The following is a 19172-nucleotide window of genomic DNA, read 5'->3' on the forward strand; positions in this document are numbered from 1 at the left end:
TGGTTATTCAGCAGCGTGTTGTTCAGCCTCCATATGTTGGAATTTTTAATAGTTTTTCTCCTGTAATTGAGATCTAATCTTACTGCATTGTGGTCAGAAAAGATGCTTGGAATGATTTCAATTTTTCTGAATTTACCAAGGGTAGATTTATGGCCCAGGATGTGATCTATCCTGGAGAATTTTCCGTGTGCACTTGAGAAAAAGGTGAAATTCATTGTTTTGGGCTGAAATGTCCTATAGATATCAATTAGGTCTAACTGGTCTATTGTGTCATTTAAAGTTTGTGTTTCCTTGTTAATTTCTGTCTAGTTGATCTATCCATAGGTGTGAGTGGGGTATTAAAGTCTTCCACTATTATCGTGTTATTGTTAATTTCCCCTTTCATACTTGTTAGCATTTGTCTTACATATTGAGGTGCTCCTATGTTGGGTGCATATATATTTATAATTGTTATATCTTCTTCTTGGATTGATCCTTTGATCATTATGTAGTGTCCTTCTTTGTCTCTTTTCACAGCCTTTGTTTTAAGGTCTATTTTATCTGATATGAGTATTGCTACTCCTGCTTTCTTTTGGTGTCTATTTGCATGGAATATCTTTTTCCAGTCTTTCAGTCTCAGTCTGTATGTGTCCCTTGTTTTGAGGTGGGTCTCTTGTAGATAGCATATATAGGGGGTCCTGTTTTTGTATCCATTTAGCCAGTCTTTGTCTTTTGGTTTGGCCATTCAATCCATTTACATTTAAGGTAATTATTGATAAGTATGACCCCATTGCCATTTACTTTGTTGTTTTGGGTTTGAGTTTATACACCCTTTTTGTGTTTCCTGTCTAGAGAAGATCCTTTAGCATTTTTGAAGAGCTGGTTTGGTGGTGCTGAATTCTCTCGGCTTTTGCTTGTCTGTAAAGCTTTTGATTTCTCCTTCATATTTGCATAAGCTCCTTTCTGGGTACAATAATCTGGGCTGTAGGTTATTTTCTTTCATCACTTTCAGTATGTCCTCCATTCCCTCCTGGCCTGAAGAGTTTCTATTGAAAGATCAGCTGTTATCCTTATGGGAATCCCCTTGTGTGTTATTTGTTGTTTTTCCCTTGCTGCTTTTAATATTTGTTCTTTGTCTTTGATCTTTGTTAATTTGATTAGCATGTGTCTTGGGGGTGTTTCACCTTGGGTTTATTCGATTTGGGATTCTCTGGGTTTATTGGACTTGGGTGATTATTTCCTTCCCCATTTTAGGGAAGTTTTCAACTATTATCTCCTCAAGTATTTTGTCATGGTCTTTCTTTTTGTCTTCTCCTTCTGGAACTCCTATGATTTGAAAGTTGGGGCGTTTAACATTGTTCCAGAGGTCTCTGAGCTTGTCCTCATTTCTTTTTATTCGTTTTTCTTTTTTCCTCTCTATCTTCTACCTCACAAATCCTACCTTCTGCCTCTGTTATTCTACTGTTGGTTCCCTCCAGAGTGTTTTTGATATCATTTACTGCATTACTCATTATTGATTGACTCTTTTTTATTTCTTCTAGATCCTTGTTAAACCTTTCTTGCATCTTCTCAATCCTTGTCTCCAGGCTATTTATCTGTGATTCCACTTTGTTTTCAAGATTTTGGATCATTTTCACTATCATTATTTGGGATTCTTTATCAGGTAGAATCCTTATCTCTTCCTCTTTTTTTTTTGGTTTGGTGGGCATTTATCCTGTTCCTTTACCTGATGGGTATTCCTCTGTCTCTTCACCTTGTTTATATTGCTGTGTTTGGGGTGGCCTTTCTGTATTTTGGCAGTTTGTGGAGTTCTCTTTATTGTGGAGTTTCATCACTGTGAGTGGGGTTGTATGGGTGGCTTGTCAAGGTTTCCTGGTTAAGGAAGCTTGTGTTGATGTTCTGGTGGGTGGAGCTGGATTTCTTCTCTCTGGAGTGCAATGAAGTGTCCAGTAATTAGTTATGAGATGTCAATGGGTTTGGAGTGACTTTGGGCAACCTGTATATTGAAGCTCAAGGCTATGTTGCTGTGTTGCTAGAGAATTTGCATGTTATGTCTTGCTCTGGAACTTGTTGGTCCTTGGGTGGTCCTTGGTGTCAGTGTAGGTATGGAGGCGTTTGATGAACTCCTGTCAATTAATGTTCCCTGGAGTCAGGAGTTCTCTGGTGTTCTCAGGATTTGGACTTAAGCCTCCTGCTTCTGGTTTTCAGTCTTATTTTTACAGTAGCTTCAAGTCTTCTCCATCTATACAGCACCATTGATAAAACATCTAGGTTAAAGATGAAAAATTTCTCCACAGTGAGGGACACCCAGAGAGGTTCACAGAGTTACATGGAGAAGAGAAGAGGGAGGAAGGAGATAGAGGTGACCAGGATGACATGTGGTGGAATCAAAAGAGGAGAGAACAAGCTAGCCAGTAATCACTTCCTTATGTGCACTCCACAGTCTGAACCACTCAGAGATGTTCACGGAGTTATACAGAGAAGAGAAGATGGAGGAAGGAGACAGAGGTGACCAGGAGGAGAAAAGGGAGAATCAAAAGGAGAGACAGATCCAGCCAGTAATCAGTTCCCTAAGTGTTCTCCACCCTCCAGAACACACAGAGATTCACAGATTTTGGTAGAGAAGAGAAGGAGTAGGGAGGAGAGAGAGGCGACCTGGTGGAGAAAAAGGAGAGTCCAAAGAGGGAGAGAGCAGTCAAGCCAGTAATCTCGCTCCCAAGTAAAAATGTGTACTGAAGATTGGGTTCTTAAAGGTACAAAATTAATAACAAATACCAAAAAGCAAAGATTTAAAAATCTATAGTAGAGGTTGGATTCTCAAAAATACAATATTAAAGTCACAAAAATTATAAAATATATATATATATGAAATTTGCTTTAAAAATTAGGGTCTTTTTAGTTTGCAAATAATAGTAGGTTATAAAAATGAAAATTAAAGGAGTAATAGAGGACTTAAAATAAAAAAAAATTTAAAAAAATTTTAAAGAATGATAATATTAAAATATTTTCTGGGACTTTCTCTGGTGTTGTTGTAGACAGTGTGGGGTGAGTTCATTTTCAGATAGTTCCTTGATCCGGCTTATACTTCTCAAGATCTATAGGCCCCTTTCTGTGTAGTCAGTGCTAAGTACAAGGTTTTAATCTTTTGCACCTGTCACTTCCAAGGCGGTTCCCTCTTAGCTTCTTCTGTCTGCTGGTCTCTTCAGTGTCTAATTTCTGCCCTGGCACAAGGGGGCGGTGGTGGACACTTTTAAGGATCACTTGTTCAGTCGTGCTGTGGGGAGGGAGGAACACTGCAAACAAATAACAATGGCGTGTGCTCACAGTGTCTCAGCCACACTGGGTTTGCACCCGCTCATGGGGACTTTCCCTGTCTACACTGCTTAGGCTCTAGGTTGCTCTTCTGGGAACTGTCTGAGGCCGGCCCTGGGTTGTGTGCACTTCCCAGATCTAAGCCACTCAGGTTCAGGTACTTGGGTAGTCCTCAGAGGTGCAGACTCGGTTGGGCCTGTGTTTTGTGCCCTTCCCAGGTCCAAGCAGTTCAGGTGACCAGGTGTTTGGCGAGCACGGTCACTGTGACTTATCGCCTCCCCATCCCTGCCACTCTGTTTTCTGGGTGTACAATCAGCACACCTTCTCAGGTGTGGCATGTGTCTCTTCTGGGGAGCTAATCTCTGGCTGCAACCCTCCTGGCAGATGTTGACCATCCAGAATCCCAAGAAGTCTTGATTAGCAATGAAACCTGCTTTTAGTTTGGTAGATGATGCCTCTCTGGGGCCACAATTGCCCCCTTCCAGCTCTGGCTGCCCTCACCTGCCAGTCTCCGGCAGGGGATGGGCTGGTTCTCAGCCGGCTAGTTCTGCTCAGTCCTTTGTTCTGTGAGCAGGCCTGGTGGTGCCTTAGATTAGGGCTTTTTGCTGGGTAGCTATCCCACAGTCTGGTTTGCTATCTCAAGTTAGTTCCCTCAGATTTTCCTCGGGGCATTCATGCCCAGTCCTTACCTCTAAGCAATGCAGCCTGCGCCTCCCTGACCAGACCCTGCTTGCTAGTGGTGGATGTGGGTGGCTGTGCTGCTTCTCCGTTGGGAGCTTGCTAGTGGTGGATGTGGGTGGCTGCGCTGCTTCTCCGTTGGGAGTTACCATTGGGCATGTAATCTGTGGGTTTTAATTATTTATTTATTTTTCCTCCCAGTTATGTTGCCCTCTGAGGTTCCAAGGCTCACCACAGACTCGCCATTGAGAGTGTTTCCTGGTGTTTGGAAACTTCTCTCTTTTTAAAGACTCCCTTTCTGGGACTGATCTCCGTCCCTACCTCTTTTGTCTCTTTTTTAATCTTTTATATATTTTTCCTACCTCCTTTCAAAGACAATGGACTGCTCTTCTGGGTGCCTGATGTCCTCTGCCAGCATTCAGTTGTTTTGTGGAATTTACTCAGTGTTCAAATTTTCTTTTGATGACTTTGTGGGGGAGAAAGTGGTCTCCCCATTTTATTCCTCTGCCATCTTAGGACCGCTTCCTCTATACAGTGATTTTGCTTTACCTTTTAAATAATAAATGTAGTACGTAGATAAATGCATAAGTAAAGATAGATACATAAAATTTCTCACAAGGAAACATTTATAGTCTTCTCTGCTTGATTTTATGTTTTGTGTCTGCCTGGATAGGCCAAAGTTGCCTAGAGTGTTGCAGGGAAAGTCTTTGCATAAGAAGGTTGCTCTGGGATGAGTGGCCTTTGGAGACTCTATTCACAGTGGTTCACTAGGCTACAACAGTTGACTTTATCATTTTGGTAGATTATCCTGGTACATAATATGTATGATGCACATGAGCCGACAGACTTCTTTAATGCTCCTGTTAATTGATAAAGTAAATATTTACTCCATACTTACTGCATGCAACGTTCTATAGGTCAAGTAATACCTATTTAAAATGACATGAAATAACATATTTTAAAATCTAATACAAACCTTGAAAAATGTAACCCTCTGTCAGTAAACTCTTCCACAAATTCCTCAGAAATACTGTTTTGGCTCATCTTCCTATCCTGGTGCTCCTGGTAACAGTTATGGCAAAGGACATCTCTGCCAGTCAATCTTTAAACATTTTTCCCTCTTGTAAAAGCAATTCATGCTCAACACTGCATGATGAAAATAAAGAAACAAAAAAAATAATAAAAAATTAATTACTCCTTTTTCTGGAGAGAAAAATCATTTAACATTTCAGTGTCTTTTCTCCTAGTCTTTTGGCTATTTCATAGTTGTAATAAATGACAGCTAAAATGTAATGTACAGTTTTTTTGAGCTGACATTTTTAAATTAAAAAAGATGCATACTTTTTATTAAAATAAAAATTATAGACAATCATAAAGCTGAAAAGAAAAAAATTTCCTTCTGGTAATTCTGGAACTGGGTCTTAGCCATGTTAAAAGTTCAGAGTTTATTGTTAAATCTAATATATGTGCAGGAAAGTGCACAAATCTTAAGTGCACAGCTTAATGTATTTTTATGTGAAGGTATATCAGTTATACTTCACCTAGATCAAGATATAGAACACTTTTAGCCCTCTAGAAAGTTCTTTTTTTGTTCCCTTTCCATAAAACCCCTACTAAAAGTACCTATGGTTTGATTTCTATGCAAGGGTTGGTTTTCTCTGTTCTTAGACTTTATATAAATGGAATTATAGATTATATACTCTTTGCTGTCTGGCTTCTTTAACTTAAAATTATGAGGTGAGATTCATCCATGTTGTTGTGCTTGCAGCTGTAGTTTATTCTTTTTCATTGCTGCAAAATATTCCATTTAAGAAATATACTACAACTTATTTATCTATTCTTCTGTGCATGAACATTTGAGTTATATATATAATGTTTGGTTCTTATAAACAAAGTTTCTATGAGCACTCGTACATGTTGTTTGATAAGTATTTGCACCAGTTTCTGTTGGGTATTTATCTGAAAGTGAAATTGCTGGGTCATAGCTAGGCTATGTTTAGCTTAAGTAGATACTTACCAAATAGTTTTCAAAAGTGGCTACAATAATTTACACTCCCACAGGTAGTGTATAGGAGTTCCAGCTGCATGTATTCTTTGAACATGCCTGTTGTTGGATTATGAGGTAGTGCTTAGAGGGTATGACATTAAAGATGATTGACTTGGACCATAAAGAAAGCTGAGTGCCAAAGAATTGATGATTTTGAAATGTGGTGTTGGAGAAGACTTTGAGAGTCCCTTGAACTGCAAGGAAATCAAACCAGTCAATCCTAAAGGAAATTAGTCCTCAATATTCATTGGAAGGATTGATGCTGAAGCTGAAGCTCCAATTCTTTGGCCACTGATGTGAAGAACTGACTCACTGGAAAAGACCCCGATGCTGGGAAAGATTGAGGGCAGGAGGAGGAGATGACAGAGGACGAGATTGTTGGATGGCATCACCGACTCAATGGACAGAGTTTGAGCAGGCTCTGGGATTTGTTGATGGACAGAGAGGCCTGGCGTGCTGCAGTTCATGGGGTAACAAAAAGTTGTACACTACTGAGCAACTGAACTGAACTGAACTGACTTCATTCATTGTGAATTTACTTAACTATTTTATCCGACAGTCTGGTCTTATTATCACATCTATTGAGAAGAAACAAATTACCCCAAAATTCAGCAGCTCAAGACAACAAACATTTATTATCTCACTTATTTTCTGAGGGTTAAAAACATTTTTCTGAAGGTAAGAGTAGCTTAGCTGGGTGATTCTTATTTAAGTTCTTTTATGCAATTGCAGTCAAGCTGTTGACTGGGGTTGTAGTCATTTGAAGCCTTGATCAGGTCTGAAAGATGTGTTTCCAAGATATCTTACTCATGGCTGTTGGCAGAAAGCTTTGATTGCTTGCTATGTGGGCTTCCTTTGGAGAGCTGCTCATGACATGATAGCTGGTTTTCTTCTGTGGGTGATCCAAGAGAGAGACTAAGAGAGCAATAAGACAAAGGCCTCACTGTCTTTTAAAATTAAATCTTGGTGGGGAGGGGAGGTCCTAAGATGGTGGAGGAATAGAACGGGGAGACCACTTTCTCCCCAACAAATTCATCGAAAGATCATTTGAACACTGAGTAAACACCACAAAACAACTTCTGAATACTGGTGGAGGACACCAGGCACCGAGAAAGGCAGCCCATTGTCTTCAAAAGGAGGAAGGACAAAATATAAAAAATAAAAAGAGGTAGGGACGGAGACCCACCCGGGGAGGGAGTTGTAAAAGAAAAGTTTCCAAACACCAGGAAACCCTCTCACTGGCGGGTCTGTGGGGAGTTTTAGAATCTCAGAGGGCAGCATAACTGGAAGGAAAAAATAAATAAACCCCAGAGATTATGCGCCTAACTGCAACTCCCAGTGGAGAAGTAGCCCAGATGCTGGCGTCTGCCACCAGCAAGTAGGGGCTGAACAGGGAGGCGCAGACTGCATTGCTTAGGGCAAGGACCAGGCCTGAATGCCCTGAGGGCAATCTGAGGAAGCTAATGTGAGAAAGCAACCCAAACTGTGGGATAGCCAGAGAGAAAGAGAGAGAGAGAAAAAAAAAAAAAGAAGAAGAAGAAAGAGAGAGAGAGAACTTTCCCACGAAAAGCTCTAACCTAAGGCACTGCCTGGCCCACTCACAGAACAAAGGAACAAGAGAATACCAGAGGAAAGCTAGCCAGCAGCGGACCGGCCCATCCTCTAACAGAGGCAGAGAGGCAGGCAGGCGACAGCCAGAGCTGGAAGGCAAGGGGCAAACTCGGCCCCAGAGATGGCATCCCCTACCAAACTGCAAGCAGGCTCCTAGTTGCTAACCAAGTCTTCCTGGGATCCTGGACGGTTGACATCCACCAGGAGGGTCACAGCCAGAGATCAGCTCCCCAGAAGAGACACACGACACACCTGAGATGGTGCTCCCACTGCGTACCTGGGAAACCGAGCGGCCGGGACCGGGGAGGTAATAAGACGCACTGCCCGACCTGAGGAGAGTGAGCTCACCAAGCACCTGGTCGCCTGAGCTGCTCGGACCTGGGAAGGGCACAAAACACAGGCCCAACTGAGTCTGTGCCTTTGTGGGGTACTCAGGAGCCTTAACCCAAGTGGCTTAGACCTGGGAAGTGCACGCAACCCAGGGCCCAGATTAGACAGTTCCCCTGCAGAGCAACCTGGAGCCTGAGCAGTGTTGACGGGGAAAGCACACATGCAGGGAGCAGGGGAAAACCCAGTGTGGCCCAGACACTGTGAACACTCCCCACACACGCCAGTGATATTTGTTTGCAGTGTTCCTCCCTCCCCACAGCACAATTGAACAAGTGAGCCTAAATAAATGACCACCTTCTCCCCCTTGTGTCAGGGTGGAAGTTAGATACTGAAGAGACTTGCAAACAGAAGAAGCCAAAATAAACAAAGAAGAGGGAACTGCTTTGAAAGTGACAGGTGCAACAGATTAAAACCCCATAGTTAGCATTGACTACATTGGAGGGGACCTATAGACCTTGAGAAGTATAAGATGGAACAAGGAACTATCTGAAACTGAACTGACCCCACACTGCCCTCAACAGCTCCAGAGAAATTCCTAGATATATTTTACTATTATCATTTTTTAATTTTTAAAAATTAAAAAAATTTAAGTTCTTTATTACTCCTTTATTTTCATTTTTAAAACCTGCTGCTGCTGCTGCTAAGTTGCTTCAGTCGTGTCCGACTCTGTGCGACCCCATAGATGGCAGCCCATCAGGCTCCCCCATCCCTGGGATTCTCCAGGCAAGAACACTGGAGTGGGTTGCCATTTCCTTCTCCAATGCATGAAAGTGAAAAGTGAAAAGTGAAAGTGAAGTCACTCAGTCGTGTGTGACTCTTCACGACCCCATGGACTGCAGCCTTCCAGGCTCCTCCATCCATGGGATTTTTCAGGCAAGAGTACGGAGTGGGGTGCCATCGCCTTCCCCGTTAAAACCTACTATTACCTTGTAAAAAAAAAAAGATCCTACTTTTAAAGAAAATTTCATATATATATATTTTATAATTTTTGCGATTTTGTATTGTTTTTATTGTATTTTTGGGAGTCTAATCTCTACTCTAGATTTTTAATCTTTGCTTTTTGGTATTTGTTATCAATTTTGTACCTTTAAGAATCCAATCTTCAATACTCATTTTTACTTAAGAGTGTGATTACTGGCTTGATTACTCTCTCCTCTTTTGACTCTCCTTTTTCTCCCCCAGGTCACCCCTATCTCCTCACTCCCCCTTCTCTTCTCTACTTAATTAACCCTGTGAATCTGTGGGTATTCCAGGCTGTGGAGAACACTTAGGGAACTGATCACTAGCTAGATTGGTCTCTCTCCTTTTGATTCCCCCTCCACTTCTCCTGATCACCTCTATCTCCTTCCTCCCTCTTCTCTTCTCTGTAGAACTCTGTGAACCTCTTTGAGTGTTCCAGACTGTGGAGAGCAAATAGAGAATTGATTCCTGGCTAGATTGCGTTATTCCCTTTTGATTTTCCCTCTTCTCCTCCTGGTCACCTCTATATCCCTCCTCCCTCTTCTCTTCTCCATGTAACTCTGTGAACCTCTCTGGGTGTCCCTCACTGTGGAGAATCTTTTCACCACTAACCTAGATGTTTTATCATTGGTGCTCTATGGATGGAAAAGTCTTGAGGCTACTGTAAGAATAAGACTGAAAGCCAGAGGCAGGAGGCTTAAATCCAAAACTTGAGAACACCAGAAAACTCCTGACTCCAGGGAACATTAATTGACAAGAGCTCATCCAGGAGCCTCTATATCTACACTGAAACCAAGATCCACCCAAAAGCCAACAAGTTTCAGAAAAGACATACCAAGCTAATTCTCCAACAAAAATAGGAACATAACCCTGAGCACCAAAGTACAGGTGGCCAAAAGTCACACCAAACACACAGACACTTCAAAACTCACTACTTGACACTTCCTTGCACTTCAGAGAGAAGAGATCCAGCTCTACCCACCAGAGCACTGATGCAAGCTTCCCTAACCAGGAAACCTTGACAAGCCACTCATCCAACCCCACACACAGGGAGGAACCTCCACAATAAAGAGGGACCACAAACTTCCAGCATACAGAAAGACCACTCCAAACACAGCAACCTAAACAAGTTGAAAAGGCAGAGAAATATTCAGCAGGTAAAGGGACATGATAAAAGCACACTAAACCAAACAAAAGAGGAGGCAATAGGGAGTCTACCTGAAAAAGAATTCAGAATAATGATAGTAAAAATGACCCCAAATCTTGAAAACAAAATGGAGTTACAGATAAATAGACCAGAGACAAGGATTGACAACATGCAAGAAAAGTTTAATAAGGACCTAGAAGAAATTAAAAAGAGTCAATCAACAATGAATAATGCAATAACTGAGATCAAAAGCACTCTGGAGGAAACCAACAGTAGAATAACTGAGGCAGAAGATAGGATAAGTGAGGTGGAAGATAGAATGGTGGAAATAAATGAAGCAGAGAGGAAAAACAAAAAATAATTAAAAGAAATGAGGACAAGCTCAGAGACCTCTGGGACAATGTCAAACGCTCCAACATTCAAATCATAGGGGCCCTAGAAGACAAAAAGGCCATGAGAAAATAGTTGAAGAGATAATAGTTGAAAACTTCTCTAAAATGGGGAAGGAAAATAGCCACTCAAGTCCAAGAAACCCAGAGAGTCCCAAACAGGATAAATCAAAGGTGAAACACCCCAAGACACATATTAATCAAATTGACAAAGATCAAACACAAAGAACAAATATTAAAAGCAACAAGGGAAAAACAACAAATAACTCACAAGGGGATTCCCATAAGGATAACAGCTGATCATTCAATAGAAACTCTTCAAGCCAGAAGGGAATGGCAGGACATACTTAAAGTGATAAAAGAGTAAAACCTACAACCCAGATTACTATACCCAGCAAGAATCTCATTCAAATACGAAGGAGAAATCAAAAGCTTTATAGACAAGCAAAAGTTGAGAGAATTCAGCACCACCAAACCAGCTCTCCAACAAATGCTAATGGATCTTGTCTAGACAGGAAACATAGAAAGGGTGTATAAACTCTAACCCAAAACAATAAAGTAAATGGCAACGGGATCATACTTATCAATAATTACCTTAAATGTAAATGGGTTGAATGCGCCAACCAAAAGACAAAGACTGGCTGAATGGATACAAAAACAAGACCCCAATATGCTGTCTACAAGATACCCACTTTAAACCTAGGGACACATACGACTGAAAGTGAAGGGCTGGAAAAACATATTTCATGCAAATGGAGACCAAAAGAAAGCTGGAGTAGCAATACTCATATCAAATAAAATAGAGCTTGAAGTAAAGGCTGTGAAAAGAGACAAAGAAAGACACTACATAATGATCAAAGGATCAATCCAAGAAGAAGATATAACAATTATAAATATATATGCACCCAACATAGGAGCACTGTGATATGTAAGGCAAATGCTAACAAGTATGAAAGGGGAAATTAACAGTCACACAATAACAGTGGGAGAGTTTAATACTCCACTCACACCTATGGATGGATCAACTAACTAGAAAATTAGTGAGGAAATAAAATCTTTAAATGATACAATGGACCAGTTAGACCTAATTGATATCTATAGGACATTTCACCCCAAAACAATGAATTTCACCTTTTTCTGAGGTGCACAAGGAACCTTCTCCAGGATATACCACATCCTGGGCCATAAATCTAGCCTTGCTAATTTAAAAAATTTGAAATCATTCCAAGCATCTTTTCTGATTCACAATGCAGTAAGATTAGATATCAACTACAGGAAAAAATTATTAAAAATTCCAACATATGGAGGATAAACAACATACTTCTAAATAACTAACAAATCATAGAAGAAATCAAAAAAGAAATCAAAATATGCATAGAAATGAATGAAAATGAAAACACAACAACCCCAAACCTATGGGACACTGTAAAAGCAGTGCTAAGGGGAAGGCTCATAGCAATACAGGCATACCTCAAGAAACAAGAAAAAAGTCAAATAAATAACCTAACTCTACAAGCAGAGACATTACTTTGCCAACAAAGGTTCATCTAGTCATGGCTATAGTTTTACCAGTGGTCGTGTATGGATGTAAGAGTTGGACTGTGAAGAAAATTGAGTGCCGAAGAACTGATGCTTTTGAACTGTGGTGTTGAAGAAGACTCTTGAGAGTCCCTTGGACTGCAAGGAGATCCAAACAGTCCATTCTAAAGGAGATCAGTCCTGGGTGTTCATTGGAAGGACTGATGCTAAAGCTGAAGCTCCAATACTAAAAAACACACTTCTGAATAACCAGCAAGTCACAGAAGAAATAAAAAGGAAATCAAAATATGCATAGAAATGAATGAAAATTAAAGCACAATAACCCCAAACCTATGAGACTCAGTAAGAGCAGTACTAAGGGGAAGGTTAATAGCATTGCAAGCCTACCTCAAGAAACAGGAGAAAAATCAAATAAATAGCCTAACTCTACACTTAAAGCAACTAGAAAACGAAGAAATGAAGCACCCCATGGTTAGTAGAAGGAAAGAAATCCTAAGAATTGGGGCAGAAATAAATGCAAAAGAAACAAAGGAGACCATAGCAAAGCTAAAAGCTGGTTTTTTGAGAAGATAAATAAAATAGACAAACCATTAGCCAGACTCATCAAGAAACAAAGGGAGAAGAATCATATCAACAAAATTAGAAATGAAAATGGAGAAGTTATAACAGACAACAGAGAATTACAAAGGATCGTAAAAGACTACTATCAGCAACTATATGCCAATAAAATTGACAACTTGGAAGAAATGGACAAATTCTTAGAAAAGTATAACTTTCCAAAAGTGAACCGGGAAGAAATAGAAAATCTTAACACACCCATCAGAAGCACGGAAATCGAAACTGTAATCAGAAATCTTCCAACAAACAAAAGCCCAGGACCAGACGGCTTCACAGCTGAATTCTACCACAAATTTCGAGAAGAGCTAACACCTATCCTACTCAAACTCTTCCAGAAAATTGCAGAGGAAGGTAAACTGCCAAACTGATTCTATGAGGCCACCATCACTCTGACACCAAAATCAGACAAAGATGCCACAAAAAAGAAAACTACAGGCCAATATCATTGATGAACATAGATGCAAAAATCCTTAAAAAAATTCTAGCAAACAGAATCCAACAACATATTAAAAAGATCATACATCAGACCAAGTGGGCTTTAACCAGGGATGCAAGGATTCTTCAACGTTCACAAATCAATCAATGTGATACACCACAATAACAAATTGAAAGATAAAAACTATATGATTATCTCAATAGGCATAGAGAAAGCCTTTGACAAAATTCAACATCCATTTATGATAAAAACCCTCCAGAAAGCAGGAATAGAAGGAACATACCTCAACATAATAAAAGCCAAATATGATAAAGCCACAGCAAATATTATCCTCAATGGTGAAAAATTGAAAACATTTCCCCTAAAGTCAGGAACAAGACAAGGGTGCACACTCTCACAATTACTATTCAACATAGTTTTGGAAGTTTTAGCCACAGTAATCAATCAGAGAAGAAAAAGAAATAAAAGGAATCCAGATTGGAAAAGAAGTAAAACTCTCACTGTTTGTAGATGAAATGATCCTCTCCATAGAAAACCCTAAAAACCCTACCAGAAAATTACTAGAGCTAATCAATGAATATAGTAAAGTGGCCAGATATAAAATTAACACACAGAAATCCCTTGCATTCCTATATATTAACAATGAGAAAACAGAAAGAGAAATTAAGGAAACAATTCCATTCACCATTACAATGAAAAGAATAAAATACTTAGGAATATATCTACCTAAAGAAACAAAAGACCTATATATAGAAAACTATAAAACACTGATCAAAGAAATCAAAGATGACACAAATAGATGGAGAAATATACCATGTTCATGGATCAGAAGAATCAATATAGTGAAAATGAGTATACTACTGAAAGCAATCTATAGATTCAATGCAATCCCTGTCAAGCTGCTACTGCTAAGTCACTTCAGTCATATCCGACTCTGTGTGACCCCATAGACGGCAGCCCACCAGGCTCCCCAGTCCCTGGGATTCTCCAGGCAAGAACACTGGAGTGGGTTGCCATTTCCTTCTCCAATGCATGAAAGTGAAAAGTGAAAGGGAAGTTGCTCAGTCGTGTCTGACTCTTCGCGACCCTATGGACTGCAGCCTACCAGGCTCCACCCCAGGATTTTCCAGGCAAGAGTACTGGAGTGGGGTGCCATCGCCTTCTCCACCCTATCAAGCTACCAATGGTATTTTTCACAGAGCTAAAACAAATAATTTCACAATTTGTATGGAAATACAAAAAAACCTTGAATAGCCAAAGAAATCTTGAGAAAGAAGAATGGAACTGGAGGACTCAACCTGCCTGAGTCAGGCTCTACTACAAAGCCACAATTATCAAGACAGTATGGTACTGGCACAAAGACAGAAACATAGATCAATGGAACAAAATAGAAAGCCCAGAGATAAATCCATGCCCCTATGGACACCTTATTTTGACAAAGGAGGCAAGAATATACAATGGAGAAAAGACAGTCTCTTTAACAAGTGGTGCTGGGAAAACTGGTCAACCACTTGTAAAAGAATGAAACTAGAACACTTTCTAACACCATACACAAAAATAAACTCAAAATGGATTAAAGATCTAAATGTAAGACTAGAAACTATAAAACTCCTAGAGGAAAACATAGGTAAAGCACTATCCAATGTAAATCACAGCAGGATCCTCTATGACCCACCTCCCAGAGTAATGGAAATAAAAGCAAAAATAAACAAATGGGACCTTTGCTACTATTTTCTCCCATTCTGAAGGCTGTCTTTTCACCTTGCTCATAGTTTCCTTCGTTGTGCAAAAGCTTTTAATTTTAATTAGGTCCCATTTGTTTATTTTTGCTTTTAAAGCTTTTGCACAATGAAGGAAACTATGAGCAAGATGAAAAGACAGCCTTCAGAATGGGAGAAAATAGTAGCAAATGAAGTAACTGACAAAGAATTAATCTCAAAAATATACAAGCAACTCCTACAGCTCAATTCCAGAAAAATAAACGAGCCAATCAAAAAATGAGCCAAAGAACTAAACAGACATCTCTCCAAAGAAGACATACAGATGGATAACAAACACATGAAAAGATGCTCAACATCACTAATTATCAGGGAAATGCAAATCAAAACCAAAATGAGGTTACCATTTCATGCCAGCCAGAATGGCTGCTATCCAAAAATCTACAAACAATAAATGCTGAGAGAGTGTGGAGAAAAAGGAACCCTCTTACAGTGTTGGTGGGAATGCAAACTAGTACAGCCACTATGGAGAACAGTGTGGAGATTCCTTAAAAACCTGGAAACAGAACTGCCATATGACCCAGCAATCCCACTTCTGGCATACACACTGAGGAAACCAGTATTGAGAGAGACATGTGTACCCCAATGTTCATTGCAGCACTATTTACAATAGCCAGGACATGGAAGCAACCTAGATGTCCATCAGCAGACGAATGGATAAGAAAGCTGTGGTACATATACACTATGGAATATTCAGTTCAGTTCAGTTCAGTTCAGTCTCTCAGTTGTGTCCAACTCTTTGCAACCCCATGAATCGTAGCACGCCAGGCCTCCTTGTCCATCACCAACTCCCGGAGTTCACTCAGACTCACGTCCATCGAGTCAGTGATGCCATCCAGCCATCTCATCCTGTGTAGTCCCCTTATCCTCCTGCCCTCAATCCCTCCCAGTATCAGAGTCTTTTCCAATGAGTCAACTCTTCCCATGAGGTGGCCAAAGAATTGGAGTTTCAGCTTTAGCGCCATTCCTTCCACAGAAATCCCAGGGCTGATCTCCTTTAGAATGGGTTGGTTGGATCTCCTTGCAGTCCAAGGGACTCTCAAGAGTCTTCTCCAACACCACAGTTCAAAAGCATCAATTCTTCGGCATCAATTCATCATCAACATTCTGTGGAATATTACTCAGCCATTTAAAAAATGCATTTGAATCAGTTCTAATGAGGTGGATAAAACTGGAGCCTATTATACAGAGTGAAGTAAGTCAGAAAGAAAAACACCAATACAGTATATTAACACATATATATGGGATTTAGAAAGATGGTAATGATGACCCTGTATGTGAGACTGCAAAAGTGGCACAGATGTAAAGAACAGACATTTGGACTCTTTGGGAAAAGGTGAGGGATGGATAATTTGAGAGAACAGCATTGAAACATGTATATTATCATATGTGAAATAAATTGCCAGTGCACGTTTGATGCATGAGACAGGGTGCTCAGGGCAGGTGCCCTGGGATGACTGTGAGGGATGGGATGGGGAGGAAGGTGGGAGGGGGGGTTCAGGATGGGGAACACATGTACACCCATGGCTGATTTGCCAACAAAGGTCCGTCTAGCCAAGGCTATGGTTTTTCCAGTGGTCATGTTTGGATGTGAGAGTTGGACTGTGAAGAAAGCTGAACGTGGAAGAATCGATGCTTTTGAACTGTTCTTCTCCAACTGGTGTTGGAGAAGACTTGAGAGTCCCTTGGACTGCAAGGAGATCCAACCAGTCCATTCTGAAGGAGATCAGCCCTGGTATTTCTTTGGAAGGAATGATGCTAAAGCTGAAACTCCAGTACTTTGGCCACCTCATGCGAAGAGTTGACTCATTGGAAAAGACTCTGATGCTGGGAGGGATTGGGGGCAAGAGGAGAAGGGGACGACAGAGGATGAGATGGCTGGATGACATTACTGACTTGATGGACGTGAGTCTGAGTGAACTCTGGGAGTTGGTGATGGACAGGAGGCCTGGCGTGCTGCGATTCATGGGGTTACAGAGTTGGACACAACTGAGCGACTGAACTGAGCTGAACTGATGGCAGAAACCACTACAATATTGTAAAGTAATTAGCCTGCAATTAAAATAAATAAATTACAAAGAAAAAAATTCAAATCTTGGAAGTGATAAACCAATCTTGGTATGATGTGGGAGGGGATTGCTCGAAGGTATGAATAACAGGAGTTGGGGTTTATTAAGTCCATTTCTTTTTTTAATATTTATTTATTTTATTTATTTGGATGTCCTAGGTCTTAGTTGTGTCCTACAGGATCTTTGATGTTTGTTTAAAAATGCAGGATCTTTTAATTGTGGCATATAAACTGTTAGTTGGGGGCATGTGGGATCTAGTTACCTGGCTGAGGATTGAACCTGGTCTCTCTGCACTGGGAGCATGGAGCCTTAGCCACTGGACATCCAGGGAAGTCCCTATTTGGTCCATTTTAGATGTCTACTGAAATTATTGGTGGCTCAGATGGTAAAGAATCTGCCTGCAATGCAGGAGACCTGAGTTTGATTCCTAGATTGGGAAGGTCCCCTGGAGGTTGCAATGGCAACCTACTCCTTATTCTTGCCTGGAGAATCTCATGGACAAAGGAACCTGGCAGCCTACATTCATAGGGTCACAAAGAGTCAGACATGACTGAGTGACTAAGACTATTCATTTAAATTATCAATGAACTTCCCTGGTGGTTCAGACATTAAGTGTTTGCCTACAATGGTGGAGACCTGGGTTCAAGCCCTGGGTCGGGAAGATCTCCTGAAAAGGAAATGGCAACCCACTCCAGTATTCTTGCCTGGAAAATCCCATAGATGGAGGAGCCTGGTAGGCTACAGTCCATGGGGTCAAAAAGAGTCGGACACGACTGAGTGACGTGACTTCACATGTATATTATTTTCCCATGCTTATGTGATTCAAGTTTAAACTTGAAGTCTTTACAGAATTCAGTTCAGTCGCCAGTCGTGTCTGACTCTTTGCAACCCCATGAATTGCAGCATGCCAGGCCTCCCTGTCCATCACCAACTCCTGAAGTTCACCCAAACTCATGTGCATCGGGTTGGTGATGCCTTCCAGCCATCTCATCCTCTGTCGTCCCTTTCTCCTCCTGGCCCCAATCCCTCCCAGCATCACGGTCTTTTCCAGTGAGTCAACTCTTCGCATGAGGTGGCCAAAGTGTTGGAGTTTCAGCTTTAGCACCAGTCCTTCCAATGAACACCCAGGACTGATCTCCTTTAGGATGGACTGGTTGGAACTCCTTGCAGTCCAGGGGACTCTCAAGAGTCTTCTCCAACACCACAGTTCAAAAGCATCAATTCTTCGGCGCTCAGCTTCTTCACAGTCCAACTCTCACATCCATACACGACCACTGGAAAAACCATAGCCTTGACTAGACGGACCTTTGTTGGCAAAGGAATGTCTCTGCTTTTCAATATGCTATCTAGATTGGTCATAATTTCCTTCCAAAGGGTAAGCATCTTTTAATTACCTGGCTGCAATCACCATCGGCAGTGATTTTGGAGCACCCCAAAATAAAGTCTGACACTGTTTCCACTGTTTCCCCATCTATTTCCCATGAAGTGATGGGACCAGATGCCATGATCTTCGTTTTCTGAATGTTGAGCTTTAAGCCAACTTTTTCACTCTCCTCTTTCACTTTCATCAAGACGCTTGTTAGTTCCTCTTTACTTTCTGCCATAAGGGTGATGTCATCTGCATATCTGAGGTTATTGATATTTCTCCGGGCAATCTTGATTCCAGTTTGTGCTTCTTCTAGACCAGTGTTTCTCACGATGTACTCTGCATAGAAGTTAAATAAGCAGGGTGACAATATACAGCCTTGACGTACTCCTTTTCCTATTTGGAACCAGTCTGTTTTTCCATGTCCAGTTCTAACTGTTGCTTCCTGACCTGCATATAGGTTTCTCAAGAGGCAGGTCAGGTGGTCTGGTATTCCCATCTCTTTCAGAATTTTCCACAGTTTATTGTGATCCACACAGTCAAAGGCTTTGGCATAAATAAAGCAGAATAGATGTTTTTCTGGAACTCTCTTGCTTTTTCGATGATCCAGCAGATGTTGGCAATTTGATCTCTGGTTCCTCTGTCTTTTCTAAAGCCAGCTTGAACGTCTGGAAGTTCACGCTTCACGTACTGCTGAAGCCTGTCTTGGAGAATTTTTAGCATTACTTGACTGGTGTGTGAGATGCGTGCAATTGTGCTGTAGTTTGAGCATTCTTTGGCATTGCCTTTCTTTGGGATTGGAATGAAAACTGACCTTCTCCATTCCTGTGGTCAGTGCTGAGTTTTCCAAATT

At 40.9% G+C, this 19172-nt stretch overlaps 1 protein-coding gene across 1 annotated transcript in view; it reads right to left on the bottom strand.

Moving 5' to 3' along the window:
* The window catches only part of TSBP1 (testis expressed basic protein 1), a 153526-nt gene that overhangs the window by 78558 nt on the left and 55796 nt on the right, over positions 1-19172 (bottom strand). The window contains exon 2 of the mRNA XM_070360966.1: positions 7880-8005. Within this exon, the coding sequence (XP_070217067.1) occupies positions 7880-8005 (126 nt within the window). The remainder of the gene's footprint in view (positions 1-7879; positions 8006-19172) is intronic.

Source organism: Bos mutus, chromosome 23, assembly GCF_027580195.1.
Source record: "Bos mutus isolate GX-2022 chromosome 23, NWIPB_WYAK_1.1, whole genome shotgun sequence".
Lineage (NCBI taxonomy): Eukaryota > Metazoa > Chordata > Mammalia > Artiodactyla > Bovidae > Bos > Bos mutus.